The sequence below is a fragment of the Armigeres subalbatus genome, chromosome 2, assembly GCF_024139115.2.
Source record: "Armigeres subalbatus isolate Guangzhou_Male chromosome 2, GZ_Asu_2, whole genome shotgun sequence".
NCBI classification, from domain to species: Eukaryota; Metazoa; Arthropoda; class Insecta; order Diptera; family Culicidae; genus Armigeres; species Armigeres subalbatus.
In genome coordinates, this window is record NC_085140.1 from 374,070,389 (window position 1) to 374,090,853 (window position 20,465).

Consider the following 20,465-nt stretch of genomic DNA (forward strand, 5'->3'; position numbering starts at 1 on the left):
TTCATTCTAATTGCTTATTATCGAATATGTATGATAACAATTATATGTGCACATTAAAATATGTTATCCCACCGAACTGAATCATGTTCGATGATATCGGGTGAAAATGGTAAAAGAGCCTTCAGTTGTTACCTGTTGCTACGCTCAGCTACGCTCCATCTCTGCAAATATCGAGCAAACGCATACGAATGAAATCAGGCGACGCATGTGTCGGTCGTCAAATCTCACTTGAATGAGTCTGTCGGCAGTAACCACAATCAGTCTCAGTTCATTGGTCGAAGGGTTTGTTCAACTGTCGACGTGCGCCGAATTTGTTCAGTATTCAGAGTTTGTGTGTTGATAACAGCCCAATAAATTTCGACTGTTGACTTTTGCTGGCTTAAGTAAGTAGACAACATAAACCCATGAATAAGAGTGGCATTGGGATCTCAGTTATTGTGCATCTCGTCTGCATATTCGTAAAAAAGGATTGCATGTCCGCTAAACTGATGTTGTATGCAATTTGATAATACAAATCGCATATCCTAAAAAAAAGTATAATTAAACATGCATTTTTAAAATTCAAATTGTTCAAATATATTCTAATTGAGTGGATTGGAAGCTACGGAACATTTTTTTTGGTAAAAAATGCAGTCAAATAAAGCTTACAGTACAAAAGTCTTTATTTTTTTAGATTTGCATCAATAAATTGAAATAAAGATAATCAAGTCACAAAGAACAGACAAGGATGCTCGAACAAAATTTTGTTAAAACCGTTTGTAAAGATTCAAATTGCACCTCAACAGCTTCGCCAACGCAGGCTGCCCGACATACAAACTCAATCTCACTAAGCGATGGTGTTGCTTACATTACATAAACAAGATGGGCAATTCAGAATTAAACTATCGCTAAAAAATAAAACACGTCAAATTTTTACCATATTTATCAGCATACTAGCACCGTACAACGAGGGTATAACGACATACATCAAAATGACCAGTGAAAAGTGCGTAAACGTACGAATAAAGATAAACGTCTGTTCTCTGTAATCAAATGGAAAATTGGCGAGATTTTTTTATTATTCATAAAACTAAACTCTTTTTTTTTTAAAAGATGTTCAATTTTGATAGACATAGTTAAGTTTGCCATTTTAAGGTGTTTCCAAGAGAAATTGCGAAAAACGATTCGGCTGCCGGTGGGACTTGAACCCACACTATTCCATTGAGTACACGGACGTATTGCCAATATACAACATCTGCCCTTGCGAGAAGTTGTTCCATAACCAGGTAATAATTAATGGAATAGTGTGGGAATACAAAATTTTTAACGTAAATTACGTCTAACTCGCCTACTGTTTTCACGTGAATAGTTTTCATATGAAAATTTCAATATCGTCTGAAAATGATTCAGAAAACACTGATTTAGATTTTTTTTCTAATTTTATTTGCTAATTATCTTATACATGCATTCATCTCTTTGACTAGGTGTTCCGTGTTTTCTTAACACTATCATCCTTATTTGCTATGTGTTGCGATGTTATTTTGCAACATTTGGTTCAACCAAATTTAGTTAATGTTGAAACTACCTTCCCTTGCTACGCTTTGGTAATATCTGGATAGACTGGCAATGAGAGTAGAATTGGAAACATGAGTGGTTCAAAGATTAAAAGTCCAACGACAATACAAGTTGCTTTGTGTGAACCGGAATAAAGAAGAGTTAAGAAGTTCATCATAAATTACAAATAAACCTGTAACAAACCGATCCGGCGTAGCCGAAGCCATACAAGATTGCTGATTAGGAGTAGGAGCTAAAGTAGTGATTGCACTGAAAAATTGTACTAGGTAAGATAATGTGTCATGAATTTATTGTAACTGAAATATATTTCAGCTTTAACTGGTCAATATCATACCGGATTTCTACCCTGCTGAAAGAAGTTCAGCACCCGATCACAGCTCTAAACCCTATTCGCAACACTATGTTACATTTTTAGTTATTATTAATACATTTCAATTGCCTCTGGCAGTAGGATTTTTCCTCTGGTTGAATTGAACCATGTAGAAATTATAATGTTTTCAACCTAAACTAAACTTAACCTAATGGTACATAGAGCTAATCGTTGCAATAGAAGATTGCAACGATTTTTGTCCAAAATTGAAAATTTTCTGTTGGACATTTGTTGCAATGTCTCAATATTAGAAATTCTATGAAGTTCATTGGTACTATACCACGGAGGCAGCTTCAAAATCATTTTCAAAATTTTATTTCGAATCCTCTGAAGTGCCTTCTTTCTGGTATTGCAGCAACTAGTTCATATTGGCACAGCATACAACATGGCTGGTCTAAAAATTTGTTTGTAAATCACAAGTTTATTCTTAAGACAAAGTTTTTATTTTGACGTAAACTACGTCTAAGGGGAAGACTCAGATACAGGGTGCAAAACCGAAATTTCCAAATTCGAGACCGTCACGAAATTAGGATAGATTTCAAACGCTAATAGCGTCTTTATCTTTCGATGGATTTTCGACATTTGCTTATCAATCGATTCAGAAACTCTCCAGCAATTTGCCAATTCTATTGATACTATTGATTATCAACGTTAAACTATTGAAAATGTTATTTCTTTCCAAACCGGGTGAAAAATTCAATTCCGTTCATAAATCCCCAACACGGACATCAGATTGCAGTAAGGTACGGGCCTTTTGATACACTGCTTCGTTTTCCCTGTGTATAAAAAGCCCCTTGTTTCGCGTGCGCGCGTCATTTTCATTCTGGATGTCATGGCGAGCAGACCAGGGCGTCCAGAAGCGGTCTCAGTGACAACGGCTGTCTCAGCGGTGGTGGTGCGGATGAAATTTTTTCGGTCGGTGGTGGTGGCGGTCGTGGAAGCAGCAGCACATCATTTTCATCCGTGTCCCATCTTCGGCGAATCTGGCAATCGACGGCGTTCGTTGAGCCGAATCATCGGATGGCGGTCGCGCAGCCCAGTGGCTGCTGTTAATAAGGCACATAAGTGGCAATTAATCGGTTCTTTTCAGGACCATCATTATATTTGGGAGGAAGGTTAAGTTGAAATAATTTTCCTAAAGTGCAACCGTTAGGAACTGGAAAATTCTTCGATGAAATTTTCTGGCGTAATTCGGAGTTGTATGATTTTAGTGATTGAGAATGTTGATATTAGACGAACTTTATTCATAGAACAAAGCATAATTGTTTGGCATCGGTAGCGGAATCATAGCATTAGTGCCGGTCCGAGCATAGGCTGTCATCGGAAGATTGCTACAGCAATTTATTCACTAATGTGGCGTTTGCAACGATTTGGATGTTGTCGGCACAACATGAAATTTTCCCGCGAGACTTTAACTTTGTATTTTTCCTGTTGATGATTGAAAAAGAAATCGGTTCCGAGATGAACTTTATTCAAAGCGCAACCCTAACGTCGGTAGTTGAATCCCAAGCAAGTATCGGAAAGAGACCATGCAAACAATTGATTCGCATTATGACTGAAGAAAACTGTATGGCTTGTATGGCAGTATTGATGTTTGCTACAGATTTTTTGACGTAAACTTCGTCTAAGGGGAAGACTCAGATACAGGGTTTAAAATGGAAATTTCCAAATTCGAGACTGTCACAAAAATTAGGATTTCAAACGCTAACAGCGTCTTTATCTTTCGATGGATTTTCGACATTTGCTTATCAATCGATTCGGAAACCCTTCAGCAATTTGCCAATTCTATTGATACTATTGATTATCATTAATGCTTAATTTTTTTCTACAACAAATATGATTTTGAAAAAGTATCACCGGCGCGTACTTACTCACAATCTACATGCTGATACACTTCCAGTTACATCAAACAACTGAAAACCGAAATACGCCACTCCAAAATTACGAGGTGACAATGTTAGAAAGAGACAAAAGATAGGAAAAATAACACAGTGTGTAGTGCCTCCCCGAGTCACCTTAAGGGAAGATCCTTTAATTACGTAACGCAAAAATTAAGCATTTCAAAATAACCCCCCCCCCTTCCCCCCTATATCACACTTTTTGTATGAAGCATCTAAAAATTATGTATGGGTCGTCACACTTCACCCAACCCCCCTCCCCCTCTAAGCGTTATGTAATTTGTGGACGCTCCCAAGAGCCACTTTCATTGATGGTAGCCGATCGTTAGTACTTCATATCAAATATATCATACAGGGTTCGGATTTCTCACTCACTCACGCGACAACTGATCACTCCACCATGCATTTTATCCGGATAAATTACAGTGCGATAAACTCCGGCACAAGCGATGGTGCGAAAAATTGTTATCCTCCTTCCCATGCTTCGCGAAAATCAAATGCAGCTTACTTTGCCTCTCCAAGCTGATTGAATCTGATGATGCGCCACGATAAGCAGAAGGTTCAATACAGCACTATTTCCCCTCGCTTTCAATCAATTCTTGTGGTGCCGTGGTTTTAGTGGGCGCTCTGAACATTTTATAATTGTTTCGGGTTCGAATCCCGTTGCGGTCCTAAATTTTTGTAAATATGCTTGTAAAATTTATCTGGTGAGGCGACGAGAAGGAAAAATTGTGGATTAAAATTAAATTATCCGGCGATCCGGCGCTCACGAATTTATCACCCGCCATTCTATCCGGATAAAAATGTTGTGTGAGACCTACTTCCTCACAGGGGGACCATGAAAAATCACTCTCCGTTTAACGGATTAATCGCAGGTTTTTATTCATATGAGTGAGAATTCCGAAGCCTGATATCATATCATATCATAGCATATCAAAGAATATTGTGGCCAAATTCCATAAAATTTGGTCAACAAAAACCCCCCTGACAATAATAGAACAAAACCTGCCAAAGCCGTCATTCCCCCTATTTCAGACAAGAAAATTCAATCTGAGCGCTGCTAATGTTGATGACGATGACCGCGCGACCCACACCATCGCCGGGAATAAAATTTCCGGTAGGAGCTCCGACGATGCCGAACCACTGGTAGTGGTATCACTACCACGGTCTGCTCTCCGCGACATCTCGAACGAAATGGCTCGCGCGCGCGGAAGGGCTGCTTTCTTGTAATCAATAAAGTTGAACCTGTAGCCACGCCCCTTTGGGGGGTGTGTGATGGTTACACAATATTTGCAGTCATACCGGACAACAAAGAGGCGGAACTAATGAGCCATCTTTATTGATTATAAGAAAACTGCTCTCCCGCGCGCGCGTGGCATTTCAGCACCTAAAAACCATGGATGAGTTGAATCATCGTATGTTTTCTGTATGTATGTAGAATCACTGTATGTATGGAGACTCACTGTATGTATGTAGAATCACGAGCGCGCATCAAACGGAGAAGCTGCAAAAATGTTTTCGCATGGATGACTATCTACCAATATTATAAGTCTTTCTCTGAATCGTGCTCTCGTGATTCTACTACCGACGGAAAACAATCTGCCATCACCAAGCAATTAAGTTTTACTTTGATCAAAATTCATCTCGCCTCAAGTTGTGACATAAGAGCTACTTTCATTGATGGTAGCCAATCGTTAGTAGGGGAAATTACGGCTTTGGCAGGCTTTGTTCTATTATTGTCAGTGGGTTTTCTGTAACTAATTATGCTCAAATTTGGCCAAAACATTCTTTGCATATAAAAAAATATTGTGGCCAAATTTCATAAAATTTGGCCAACAAAAACCCCCTGACAATAGAACAAATCCTGCCAAAGCCGTCATTCCCCCTACTTCATACAATGAAATTTAATCTGAGCGCTGCTAATGTTAATGACGACGACCGCGCGACCCACACCATCGCCGGGAACAAAACTTCTGGTAGGTGCTCCGCCGATGCCAAAGGTGGTACCACGGTCTGCTCTTCGCGACATCTCAAACGAAATGGCTCGCGCGCGCGAAAGAGCTGCTTTCTTGTAATCAATAAAGTTGAACCTGTAGCCACGCCCCTTTGGTGAGTGTGTGACGGTTGCACAATTTTTGCATTCATACCGGATAACAAAGAGGCGGGACTAATGAGCCATCTTGAGCCCGCGCGCGAGTTAACACATAGCGACGAACGACATTAAACTCTACAAGCAGCATCAGCACTTCTCAAGTGGGTCACGAACGCCGGGACAACGAACGCCGATAAAAACAATCACAACATTGTCGAGGGCACCGATCGATCTATGCTGAGTGGGCTCAACCGCCGCGGGACCGTCATCGCTGAAATTACATTTTGAGTTTTGAACCTTGAATAAAGTCTGTTCTGTTTTTACCATCGACCGACTCGGATCATTCTTTTAAACGAACCTCCCCGGGTAAAAAAGTTAACTGGCGCCCGAATAGGGACCTTGCCAAAAGTGGGAATTGTATAAGTTACAAGTGGTGAAAATCGTTAATTGTTAACAAGTGGAAAAAATCCTAAGTGGATATCACAAAATCCGAAAGTGGTTCAAGGAGCCAGTTCACCTGTTACAATCCGGTTCAACGAGCCCCATCACGACAACGAAAGCGAGAGCCAGGACACCGAAGCTGAGAAGCTCGATCGCTACTAGGACCCCGAGTAGCAGCACTGCAGCGGCAAAAAGGAATCACCCTGAAGTAGCTGCCTGGTTTTCCCCACCGAGCGAGGCCGCCCTAAGTTACAACCCAAAAAGTCCAGGAATTTCATCATGGTACTGGCATTAATGTAAGTAATTTTTATCATTATTATCTAAAAGTGTAAGTGACAAACCAATTGAAACCAAGAAAAAAAACATTTTTCTCCATCGTCATTACCCATAAGTGAATATCTTTATCCGATCAAGTGTGATAAAATTTTGTTCTACCGAGTGGAAACAAAACAGTGCGACGGTAGAAAACAGGGCGACGGTTTTTGATTTTTTACCTTTTGCTTTCATATGAGCAAGAAAATCCAAGTAGAAGCATAAAAGTGTTACTGTGACGAGTAGATTTTATTTCACTCTTCCTAATTGCTAGCCTCACTAATTGATTAACCATCAGTGAATACAGCTAATTTGCTTTTCAAAATATAATTGATTAAAGATCATACAGAATTCCTTCAAAAACCTAGGGTGGACATTTACTTCAGAAACATAATGGCCACCAACAACGTAGTAAATAATAACATGACTGCAGACGACTTTATCGCTATTGGTAGAGTCCCTGAATTTGTACGGTCAGTCAACTCATTCAGCGGTAATCCTACTGAATTAGTGGACTGGTTGGCCGATGTAGATTCCATTTTTCGCACTTATAATGCCAGGAACGCTACAGCTGATCAAATCAATCTCCTTCAGAGAGTGATACGGCGAAAAATTACAGGCGAAGCAGCCGACATCCTAAACGCAAATAATATTACGTGTGATTGGGATGAAATTAAAACGACACTTGTTCTCTATTATAGAGACAAACATGACGTAAAAACTCTAGATTTTGAAATGACTACAATTAAAAAACTTCCCAACGAAAACATCAGTACTTATTATAGCAGAGTAAATGATGTTTTGACCCACATAATTGCTCAAATTCATACTGATGATAAATTGAAACTTAATGCAGCAGTACACATAACATACTTTCGGGACAAAGCTCTCGACGCTTTTATTAGAGGATTGGAAAATCCTTTGAATATTTTATTAAAAAGTACAAATCCGACATCGCTCGGACAAGCATACCAATTTTGCATGGACTATTATAATATGAACTTTAGGTCTGCACCTTTCAGAAACGAGTTGGGCAACCAACCAACACCTAAACCTAATGAGCCACCAAAGATAAATATTTCCAACGCCCGATCAGGTTTACCACCTCCGCTCCCGCCAAAGTATTTCTTCAAACCAAACCAGCCTCAACCAAATCGTTTCAGATTCATGCCACCGCCGCAAAGAACATTTACTTTCGCCCCACCGCAAAGACCATTTCCCTTTGCTTCACAGCAAAGAACATACCCTTTTGCTCCGCCACAAAGAACATTTCCCCCACCGGAACCAATGGAAGTCGATCAAAGCCTACGATCGCGAAATTTAAATTATGGAAATCGCCCTCCAATGAACATGAAACGTCCTCACCCTCCTTCCCAACAACATACAAATTTCAAAAGACAAGCATATCCACTTGAGGATACATACCAAACGTTTGAAGAACAGTATGACTACTACGATTACGACCCATACTATAATTATGACACTGGATACGACTCATATTACAACGAAGAAACACAGCAAGAAACAGAAACCCAAAACATACTCGACGCCAACGTTCCGTTAAGTGACGAAAATAGTGCTGTTCAAAATGATAGTAACCTTGCATGTACCAATTTTTAGAATGGACCCCAGAGTGGTAAGTATGCCATATATAATGCTGAAAACCACTATCGGAAATTTTCCTTTTTTAATTGATACAGGCGCTAATATTAATATTATTAGTCCCAAATTAGCTTACACTTTCAAAAATGCGAAACCATATAAACTACATGCAAGAAATATTTCTAGTGCAAATGGCAACTTCAATACTTCTTCAGCAATTAATATTAATTTTTTTTCACCAAAAATTGACCATACGGCACAATTCATACTTCACAATTTTCATAACTTTTTCGAAGGAATCATCGGAACCGGCATACTAAATACATTAGGTGCAATTGTTGACTTGGCAAACAAAAATTTAACATTACAATTAGGTGAACAAAACTGACCATACCCTCCTGTCCTACATTCCCCAACGACAAGCATCGAATAGCTTAACTGTGACGACACCCGACATCTTTTACGGCGACAAAATTGAACTCGAACGTACTGACTGCAACGCGGATATACAAAGCAATAATGCATTAGACCCAACTTCATTCAGAACAGCTCATCTTTCAGAGAACCAAAACAAAGCATTGCTAAATGTACTCCAAAAGCATGACTACGCTTTTCATAAGCCTGATAATAAACTTACATGCAGCACGGTAGTTGAATGCTCTATCAACACCATCGACGATATCGCGGTTCACCAAAAGGTTTATCCATATCCAGCAGCGTATGTTGACGAAGTCAATATACAAATAAATAAACTTTTAAATGATGGGATCATTCGTCCCTCACGCTCTTCTTGGACGTCACCCGTTTGGATTGTTCCAAAGAAAACGGATGCATCGGGGATAAAAAAATTTCGTATGGTAATCGATTATCGTAAGTTAAACGAAAAAACCATATCAGACCGTTATCCCATGCCGGAAATTAATTATGTATTGGACCAATTGAAAGGCCAAAAATTTTTTACAACTCTTGATTTGGCATCTGGTTTCCACCAGATCAGAATGAAAGAGAGCGACATCGAAAAACAGCGTTTTCAATCAACAATGGCAAATATGAATTCACAAGAATGCCATTTGGATTAAAAAATGCGCCGGCTATTTTTCAACGAGCCATTGATGATGTGCTCCGTAAACACATTGGAAAAATCTGCTACGTATACATGGATGATGTAATTGTATTTGGCAGAAATTTTGAAGAAGCCTTGACTAACCTTGAAACTATTGTCAAAGCATTGAACGATGCAAATCTAAAAATTCAGCTAGATAAGTCTGAATTTTTGCATCAAGAAATCGAATTTTTGGGATATGTGATTGGATCCACAGGAATCAAGGCCAATCCCCAAAAAATCGAAGTAATTCGAAGATACCCAATTCCTAATTCGATAAAGGAATTGAGATCTTTCCTTGGCATGATGAGTTACTACAGAAGATTCGTAAAGGATTTTGCAATTGCTAAACCCCTCACGAACCTTCTAAGGGAGAGAAGAACATGAGTTCAACAAAAAAATCAAACTCGACGAAGCTGAGACAAAATGCTTCGAAAAATGAAATCAATACTATCATCTTCTGATGTGTTGGCATATCCAGACCATTCAAAGCCCTATATATTGACCACAGATGCATCAGACTTTGCGATAGGCGCTGTACTTTCACAAGGTGAAATTGGGAAAGACAGACCGATCCATTTCGCGTCACGGTCTTTAACAAGAGCAGAAGAAAAACATTCTGTTCCTGAGAAAGAAATGTTGGCCATATTTTGGGCTCTTAAAGTATTCCGATACTATTTATACGGAGCCAAATTTAAAATTTTTACAGATCATCAGCCTTTGACATTTGCATTATCACCTAAAAATACAAACACCAAATTAAAAAATATGAAATCTTATCTTGAGGAACACGATTACGAGATTGCCTATAAACCAGGTAAATCGAATGTCGTTGCGGATGCTCTTAGTCGCATCGCATGCTCTATGACTTGTACCCAACATTCAGCTGACGATAGTGATGATATGTTCATCATATCTACGGAAGCACCCATTAATGCCTTTAAACACCAGGTAATAATAAAAGAGGTCCAGACAAAATAGAAACTACTCATCCTTTCCCTAACTATACACGAATTTTAATTCATATAAACGATATTAATGAAAACTCTATATTTCAGGTTCTGAAAGAATACGTTGATCCGACCAAGTTAAACGGATTATTAACTGAGGAAAAATCATGGGTCAAATACAAGAAGTGTATAAAAACACTTTACTCAAGAAAACATGTTAAAAATCCGTTTTTCTCAAAAATTCCTCATCGACGTACCGGAAGAAGATGTTCAATGGAGAATTATTGAAAAAGAGCACTATAGAGCACACCGCGGTTTAGAGGAAAACAAAGCCCAAATCCTCAGGAAATATTATTTTCCACAATTGAATAGTAAGCTTCGAGAATTCACGAAGAACTGTCAATTGTGTCAAGAAAATAAATATGACCGTAATCCTATTCATTATCCACTTCAAAGAACCCCTATCCCGAATACACCTTTCCAAATTGTACACATTGACATAATGTTTTAGAAAAATTAATGTTCCTAACGTGCGTCGATAAATTTTCCAAGTTCGCTCAAGTCCAGCTAGTAGAATCAAGAGCAACCGTTGACATAATGCCTGCTGTAAAAGAAGTTCTCACAAAATTTAAATTACCGGAAATTGTCGTAATGGACAATGAAAAATCGTTTATTTCTGGCGAATTAACAAATTTCTTTAATGAAAACAAAATCGCTTCTTATATAGCAGCAACTGGACGAAGTGAGATGAATGGAGTAGTCGAAAGATTTCACTCCACTTTACAAGAAATTTACCGAATCACGAAGGCAGAAAATCCACGAAAAAACCAAAACAGCTTGTCGAAATGTCTTTGATTAAGTACAATTCCACTATCCATTCTTGTACTAAATTCACACCCTTTGAAATCATTATTCCAAGCTCCCAAAGTTCCAAAATTATCGAAAACGTTTACCAAAATCTGCAGAAAAAACAAAATCGAGACCTAGAATACCATAACAAAAAGCTGACTCCAAAACACATAAACGAAAACCAGGAAGCCTTTGAAAAGACAAGAAGACGGATAAAAACCGTCCCACGTTATAAAAAAATAAAAATCAAAAATGTTCACAATAGCACTATAACAACTTCTGATAACAGACGAGTCCACAAAATGACCTAAAAATTCGATACACTTAATTTCGTTTTAGATTTTTACTGTTACAACTCTTTGGAGGCGGTACTCAACAGACGATCGCCATACATAAAACGGACAAATTACCTCTTTTCCTATATGATAAAGGCCCTGGACGTATTCAAATAAGTTCTCATTACTACATCCACCACTTTAATTTGGAGTCATTCAAAATTCACATACAAGATTTAAAATTAAAATTCAAACAAATAGAAGAAAATCAGTTTACTAGTCTCATATTAGATGAATTTAACGAGTTAGATACCAACTTAAAAAATTTGTTACCAATCAGAAGAAGAAAAGATGGAATCAGTTAGGAACAGTATGGAAGTATATCGCAGGAAGCCCTGATGCTACAGATCTTAAAATTATCAATAGTTCGATTAATGGCCTTGTTAGCAACAATAATGAACAGATTAGAATAAATAGGAAATTTCATTGCAAATGAAGGAAATAGTGTATAAAACAAAAGAATCCATTGACTTGCTTAACTCAAAATCATCTGAACTATATTCTGTAAACATATTTTTGAATCTTAAATTCCTGAATGATAAATTAGATCACATTATTCAAACAATTGCTTTAGCCAAAGTAGGGATACTTAATGAAAAGGTATTGAGTCAGACAGAAGTCGAATTACTTGTTAAAGATTTAAGCAAAGAAAACTTGACTGTTTCGAACACCGCCGAAGCACTTACCTACGTCACCACATCAATAGTCACCAACGAACTCGACATCGCCCTTCTACTTAAATTACCCAAACTAGACCCGAGAGTTTTAAAAAAATCTTCGTTCTACCAACTTGGTTTAATCGTCAACAAATCCATATTTCCAACCACAATTATCTACACCATGGAACTCAATACTACATCGTAAACAGCCTACAGCCAAAGATCTTTGACGCTAAGGACGCTACACTAGATTCTACAGCCTGTGTGTCCAACTTGTTAGATGGGAAACCAGCCAAATGCGATTATCTAGCCAACCCGACGGAAGAAATCGTAGCAATCGACAACCAACATCTTATCACCAATGTGTTAGGAAATTTTACCCTACACACCAACTGTGGTTTGTCTGAAAGGAACCTGTCTGGAACTTATCTGATTTCGTTCAACAACTGTGAGGTAACGATCAACAATCAAACATTTTCGAACTACAACCAGAATATAACAGGTAAACCGATCCATGTACCGATGTATGGCATTCCCATCGAAAAACAACGTATTGTTGTTAATTTGAGCCTACATCACCTGCACAACCTGCATCTAGAAGCTAGGAAGGAGATGGAGCAAATCCGTTTGAACACTACAAGTATTCAATGGCCACATTGGACAATCTTTGGGGGATTATCATTCTCTCCCGTCATCATATGTGCTGTTCTCTTTTTGTATATCTTTCGTAACAGAAAACCAGAGGTGGAAATTCAAATGAACCAACAGAAGACGACGCCGGAGGAAACAAGGACATTTCAAATTTTGCCGCTGAGTGAAATTGTTCGTACGGAGCCTCACACTGAAGGGGACAAGTTAACACATAGCGACGAACGACATTAAACTCTACAAGCAGCATCAGCACTTCTCAAGTGGGTCACGAACGCCGGGACAACGAACGCCGATAAAACAATCACAACATTGTCGAGGGCACCGATCGATCTATGCTGAGTGGGCTCAACCGCCTCGGGACCGTCATCGCTGAAATTACATTTTGAGTTTTGAACCTTGAATAAAGTCTGTTCTGTTTTTACCATCGACCGACTCGGATCATTCTTTTAAAAGAACCTCCCCGGTAAAAAAGTTAACTCGCGCGAGGCATTTCATTTGAAATGTCGTGGAGAGCGGTTCCAGCATCGGCGGAGTTGCTGAGAGAATTAATCGGTTCTTCTCAGGGCCACCATTCTATACAAAGGAAGAGGCGAGGCGAATATTATTCAAAGAGCAAATTAGCCACTTGGCGACGCCATAATGTTGCCGTCCGTAGCAGAATCACGATTGCGCCCCGGGGGGAGATTCTATATAATATGAATTCGTATGAATGGCATCAGTGGCAGCCAAGTGAAAAATGTCGGAAGTGAATCACAAGCGTGCGTCGGAGGGAGTTGCTGGAGTAAATATATTCAACTTCTTCTTCTTCTTCTTATTGGCATTACATCTCCACACTGGGACAGAGCCGCCTCGCAGCTTAGTGTTCATTCAGCACTTCCACAGTTATTAACTGCGAGGTTTCTAAGCCAAGTTACCATTTTGCATTCGTATATCATGAGGCTAGCACGACGATACTTTTATGCCCAGGGATGTCGAGACAATTTCCAATCCGAAAATTGCCTAGACCGGCATCGGGAATCGAACCCAGCCACCCTCAGCTTTGGTCTTGCTCTGTAGCCGCGCGTCTTACCGCACGGCTAAAGAGGGCCCCTCATATGAATGGTAAATTGGTAATGTGATCGCATTTTGACGTGAACTACGGGGGAGACTCTGATACAGGGTATAAGATGAAAATTTCAAAATTGGGGACCGTCACGTAGTCATGTAAGATTTTAAAAGAAAATCTTTATCTTTTGATGGATTTTTGATATTTATATATCAAATGAATTGGAAACTCTCCACCAATTTGCAAATGTTATTGAAATTTTTGATTATCAACGTTAAACTAGTGGAAATTTCAATTCCTTCCAAACCCAGTAAAAATTCAGACCCAATCAATAATCCTGCAACCCCAACACGGACATGAGGTTGTTATAAGTTACGGTCCTTTTCGCCCATCGCTCCATTTTTTTATGCATAAAAGACTCGTGTCTCATACGCGCACGTCATTTTCGTTCGAGCATTCTCAGAGAGCGGACACGATACTTCATTTGTAGCCTTGAGCCAGCATTGGAGGCGATTGTCGGGCGGAGACAAAGGCATCCCAGCGATAGGCGGCAGTCAACGATGGTGGAGCGACGGTCGGAACGGCAGCCTCACTGGAGTGAAAATTTTGCCCGGTTGCGGTCCAAGCGACAACGGCTGCCGCGTTGATGTTGGTCGCGTCGTCAATGGTGGAGCTGCGGTATTTGCTGATAGTGAATGGAGTCATTTAAAGTAAATCAATTCTTTGGATTACCATCATTACCGTGGAAAAATGGTGTTAAGCTGAGAGGATTTTCCAAAGTGCAACAACTTGTGACCAGCACACTCTTGGCGTTCAGTAAAATCTTCTAGCAAGATTCTGAATTTGGTTATGTGCTGTCAGGGATTTCCAATGCGTACCATTGAGAAAAATAACAATGAAAAATTGGTCAATTGGAGACAAACTTCGGTTAGTTACGCAGAACTTCGGTTAGTTAGGAAATTTAAATGCAAGGATGATATCAGTAGCAGTCAGCTAAAATTTTCATTTTCTGTTAGGGATTGAATTGCACATTATCGAAGGTTAATCGGTTCTTTTTAGAACCAAAATTTTATACAAAAGAATATTAACCGAAACTAATTTTATTCAAAGTGCAAATTATTATTTGCAATAGAAATACCCAAATTAAATTAAGCTCATTCAGAATATTTTTCGAAAAATAAGAAAAAACAACAATTTAATTGATTTTTTTCAAGTGAAACCCCTAACAAATTAAACAAACAAAACTAAACTTCTCATATTATATAAAACTCGAGAATTAAAATTTGACTCAATTACATCAATATATCTGCTACTTTCAAAATGTAAATTTTAATTGTCGTATCCAACAAATTTTAAGTTTTGAATATTGCTCGACACCAGTGTTGTCTCAAAAGTAATCAAAAGAACAATTTTGTAATATTCATGAATTATGGGTCTTGCTAGGTTCTTCATTTCACCAAACGGTTTTACGTAGTTTACGTCGGGCGGTCGTGTCTTGTACACAACCCTTATGATTTTTTTGTTTATAAATGGATATAGACCCTTAATATATTTGTTACATTTAGCATGAATGCCTAGCAGAAGTCCTAAATATTTAGCTTCGCTAGACTAACTAATTGGAACCCCATTCATAGTGACGGTATGTCTACTAGAAGGTTTCAAATAAGAAGCTCTCGGCTTATGTGGGATAATTATAAGAGTTTTGGAAGAATTCGGGGAAATTTTCCATTTTTGCAAGTGAGTGGAGAAAATATCCAAACTTTTTTGCAATCTACTACAAATGACACGAAGTCTTCGCCCTTTAGCTGAGAGGCCCAAATGTGTCATGTACAAGCTCAGCCAACAAATTGGTTCACATAACCAACTTTCAGTTCTGTTTAATGTACTCTTATATGATGCAATTTGATTGCATAAAATGCATAGATTCCTTCTATGTGAACAAAAGTGGAGGCCATATACGTACAAATCAGTGTTATGGCATATAACAAGATATACGACGTATTCCGATTTCAATTTAATCAATATACAATCATGTTGGTTTTTATCAGAGATCGCATATGTTCAGTTATAAAGTTGCATAATTGGACTGTTACAACTTTAAATCTAGAATAGTAAAAAACAGTTCAAACATACATCATAATACATACATTATATTATCATAAAAAACATATTGTATTTGCAACAAAAATATTTCTTAGGTCGAAACGTAATCATTATGTGACATGCTGTTAGTTGATTATTAGTTAATGTATATATTTATGTTATAAATTTAGCCTCCAGCTTCCAGTTTCGATCCTTTGACCTTCTAGTTCACAGTCCAGAAGCTACCTGGTTCCTCCATGTGTACGCAGTTGTTAAGCAATCATTTATACCTAATGATAATATTGCGTCTGCGAATACAATCTGGAAAAGACATTCCATTACATCTTATACAACATTGTCGACAATGATTGCATAAACCAGTATATGCGATTTAATTGAACACATATATAATTTCATATTGACGTGTATAATATCATCATAATATTATCATCTATAAGAGGAGAAATACAACGTTGTCAATATAACAAAATGGCCCTCAAAGTTTGTTTTCCCTAAAACCGTGTTTATTGTATTTCTTAAGTGTTCTATAGATCGCAGTGATGTTGTGAATTTATTGTTGAGAACAAAATATAGAATAAAACGACTAATAGTACTCTCTTTCTGGTTGCTAAATTTCTATCCATTTAGTGAGTACTTAAAAACAACACCAGGCTGTTTACTATGCCTAATGACAAATAACAGTAAGTATTTATTAAGAATCTACCTTTGAAGGTTTAGTTATACATAGCTAGTACAGATGTACGAAAAAAACACAGTTCATGGAGAATGGGTGCGAAAAGGTTCCCTTAGAATTCTGGCCAATAGTACAGAAATAACTGAATGATCATTTTCATGTAGTTCTATTTCACAGACATTGACTGGGTGATTACCGATTGTTTAATGTTGAGGGATGTATTTGTATAAATCAACTACCGCTTTTGATATTTGTCTTCGAATTGTATTTGATTACAATGACAAATGTGTTCTTTTTAATATTCTTGAAAAAGAATATTTTATTGAACATTCAAGGATCAACAGAGTAAGTATATTTGAAATCATTTAAACAGAGGACTTTCACCATCAAATCTTAACGACATTGTAATCTCAGATGCACATATATGCAATTTTTCAAATATTTGCGATATATGATTCCGTTTTGAGTTTAAATTTACATATTTACAGCTTATGACATAGATTGTAATTAGATTGTACATTTGCATTATATGTAACCTTTCTTCAATTTTCCACAACTTCTGCTGGATCTATATATGATTACGATCTGATCTGCGAATATATATAATTTAATTTGTACATTCTTATACGATTGCTGGTTTGCTGGGAGACGGTCATAAGACCGGTAGTCCTCTACGGACATGAAACTTGGACCATGCTCGAGGAGGATTTGCAAGCACTCGGAGTTTTCGAGAGACGGGTACTTAAGACCATCTTTGGCGGTGAGCAAGAAGACGGTGTGTGGCGGTGAAGAATGAACCACGAGGAAGGGTACGATGGGCAGGACATGTTGCAAGAATGCCGGACAGCAATCCTGCAAAAATGGTGTTCGCTTCCGATCCGGCAGGTACGAGACGGCGTGGAACACAGCGAGCAAGGTGGGCAGACCAGGTGCAAAACGACTTGGCGAGCGTGGGGCGCATTCGAGGATGGAGAGATGCAGCCTCGAACCGTGTATTGTGGCGTCAAATTGTTGATTCAGTGTTATCTGTTTAGATGTAAACTAAATAAATGAAAATAAATGATTTTGAAAGAGTATCATCGGTGCGTGCTTACTCGCAATCTACATGCTGATACATTTACAGTTATATCTCTAAATGACTTTCTTCCGACTACCTTTTGCATAGAAAACAAACCCTAGTAAAAATCCCTACTTTCTTTGAAGTTTTGTGTGCACTAATAATACATACAATTGATAACCCTATCGTGTAGCAATCATTTTATTGATTCACCTTGATTTCTCAAAATATTATAATGCAAAAAGTATCCCTCACGTATTGGCGTTTCATTCAGCTCCAGAGACTGCTGACCGCTTTGAGAACTCGTGGGGCTTTTCTTCATAGAAATCTGCATATCCTTTCTCTTGGCATATCTTGATACATCCATAGATTATAATTCCAGAGAAAAATGTATCGTATCTGTTGATTCTGGTAAGGTGGGGTTTCAAATTGTGCCGAAACAAAACTCATCGATGTCCATTCATCGGATGCAGGTGTTTTTCCTCATATGCCTGCAACATTGAGAAACTATCTTTTTTTATCATACAAACAAAGTTTGAAAATACTTACTAATTGATACGTACGAATTATTTAAAGATATTTTTATTTGATTTTGCATGGTTACTGGGAAACAGAACTAACCGGTTTGACAAGTAAAATTCGAATAATGATCAAAACAAATCTGGGAAATGTTAATTGATCAAAGTACGCACGTGGTTTCAAGAAAACTGAGAGATCGTGGTTGAGCGAATAAATTGCGCTCAGGAGTCCATAAAGGTGCAAATTACTCAATAAAATGATCTTCCTATGCTGCGCTGTAGGATCTGTCAAAGTTAACACCGTCGTGTGTCTTCTTATTTTTACTTGGATTCGTCTATTGCAATAATAAATAGCCATTCTTCTCATAAATAATTCCATTCTTCTCATAAATAGCCATTCTCGCTGAAAGCGCACCAGACCAGAGTAGTAGGAATCAAGCACTCGCCAAGTGAGCTTCGTCGCCTTCCTCGCTTCGCAAATAGTCACCATCAACGGTCAGAATGGGTAAAGTTCAGCTCTACACCGCCAAGCTGAGTCCTCCGGGTCGTGCAGTTGAGATGACCGCCAAGTATCTTGGGTTGGAGTTGGACATTCACCCGATAAATCTGCTCGCTGGCGATCATCTGAAACCGGAGTTTGTCAAGGTACTAATCGCTTCCATCATTACTGTTACGATAATTAACTTCACCAATTGGTTTATAAATATGACAGATGAACCCCCAGCACACGATCCCACTGATTGTCGATGGGGATGGTACGATCGTTTACGACAGTCACGCTATTATCATCTACCTGGTGAGCAAATACGGCAAGGACGATTCGCTATACCCACAGGACGCTGCAACACGCGCGAAGATCAATGCGGCACTTCACTTCGATTCGGGGGTATTGTTCGCTCGTTTTCGATTCTACTTCGTGAGTGTGATAACCTTTTGGTTCGTGCTTGGAAAAGATATTTTAGTTACTAGATAAATATTGTCGCTGTCGTCGCTGTCCGGAACATCTTTTGTTGGCGAGGATATTAGAGCTAAATGTCAAAGAAGGAAAATCCATACGATTTGACAGGTATGTACCACACATGTTTCGGACAGCAGAACAAAGGGAACCGAAGCGACAATCTTTATCTAGTAACTAAAATATCTTTTGTGCTTGGGGATGAATATGTTATCAATTCTTTTTTCGCAGGAGCCAATTCTGTACTTCGGAAGTACCGATATACCGCAGGACAGGATCGACTATTTGAAGATAGGCTACCAACTGTTGAACGATATGATCGTGGATGACTACATCGTTGGTAATCAGCTGACCTTGGCGGATCTCAGCTGCATCACTAGCATTGCCTCTTACCATGCCTTTTTTCCATGCCTTTTCGATTCGGCACAGTTCCCTAAACTGGCCGCTTGGGTGGAACGCATGAAGAAGCTACCGTACTACAAGGAAATCAATCAGGACGGTGCTGAAGAATTTGCCACGGTTTGTCAAGATAAACTCGCTCAGAATCGTGCTGCGAAGAAGTGAGTATTTATAACTGTCTGCGCGAATAATAAAGTTGTACTATGATTACAATTTGAATTGCTATTTATTTTTTTCGAATGCCGTCTGTGCAATGCACTATCATTTGTATACTAAACAATCATGACTATGCCGGTAGTATAGTAAGCCGGCATACAGCAATGGTACTACCCGAATAAAAAATACAGTAGAATAACAGTACAATTTATTGTAACACTACTATTAATAACATTGAATTGGCGATAAATTATATTGTAGATGAAACCATAGAAATACATTAGAATGCATTGTTATGAACCATTTACTCAAATGTAAATGAAGTTTTCGCAATAGAATGTACGGGTTGTTAAGTATCGTAACTATACAAAATCTGAGATTTTTCCATACATTTTTCGTAAAACAATAGAGTGTATGGTTAATATATTGTTGAAATATACGAACAAAACTGTTCAAAATACAATGGATTGTATTGTATTTGTATAGTAAAACAATACGATTTTTGATTTCTCAGTTGTGACAGCTTTACTGTTCAACAATGCAATTTAAAGGGAAAAAATGCATATTAGGCGCTATGAGGCAAATATTGTTAAATAGTTTATATGCAATGTAATGAAACATTTCAAAAGTTATCAATGTATGAATCTTATGTACGAAAACGTTTCAAAAACAATTGCAAGTATTGTTACATTAGAGAAATATGTTGATGTATTGTATCCTCAGTGCATCTTCTATCAGATTGTA

At 38.2% G+C, this 20,465-nt stretch overlaps 1 protein-coding gene across 1 annotated transcript; it reads left to right on the forward strand.

Moving 5' to 3' along the window:
- Positions 1-248: 248 nt before the first annotated feature.
- On the forward strand, positions 249-19,778 carry LOC134213098 (glutathione S-transferase 1-like). The gene is made up of 4 exons (XM_062691700.1): positions 249-383; positions 18,606-18,856; positions 18,924-19,127; positions 19,398-19,778. The coding sequence occupies exons 2-4, from the start codon at positions 18,713-18,715 to the stop codon at positions 19,728-19,730; spliced, it is 681 nt and encodes a 226-aa protein (XP_062547684.1). The 5' UTR covers positions 249-383; positions 18,606-18,712; the 3' UTR covers positions 19,731-19,778.
- Positions 19,779-20,465: the final 687 nt, after the last annotated feature.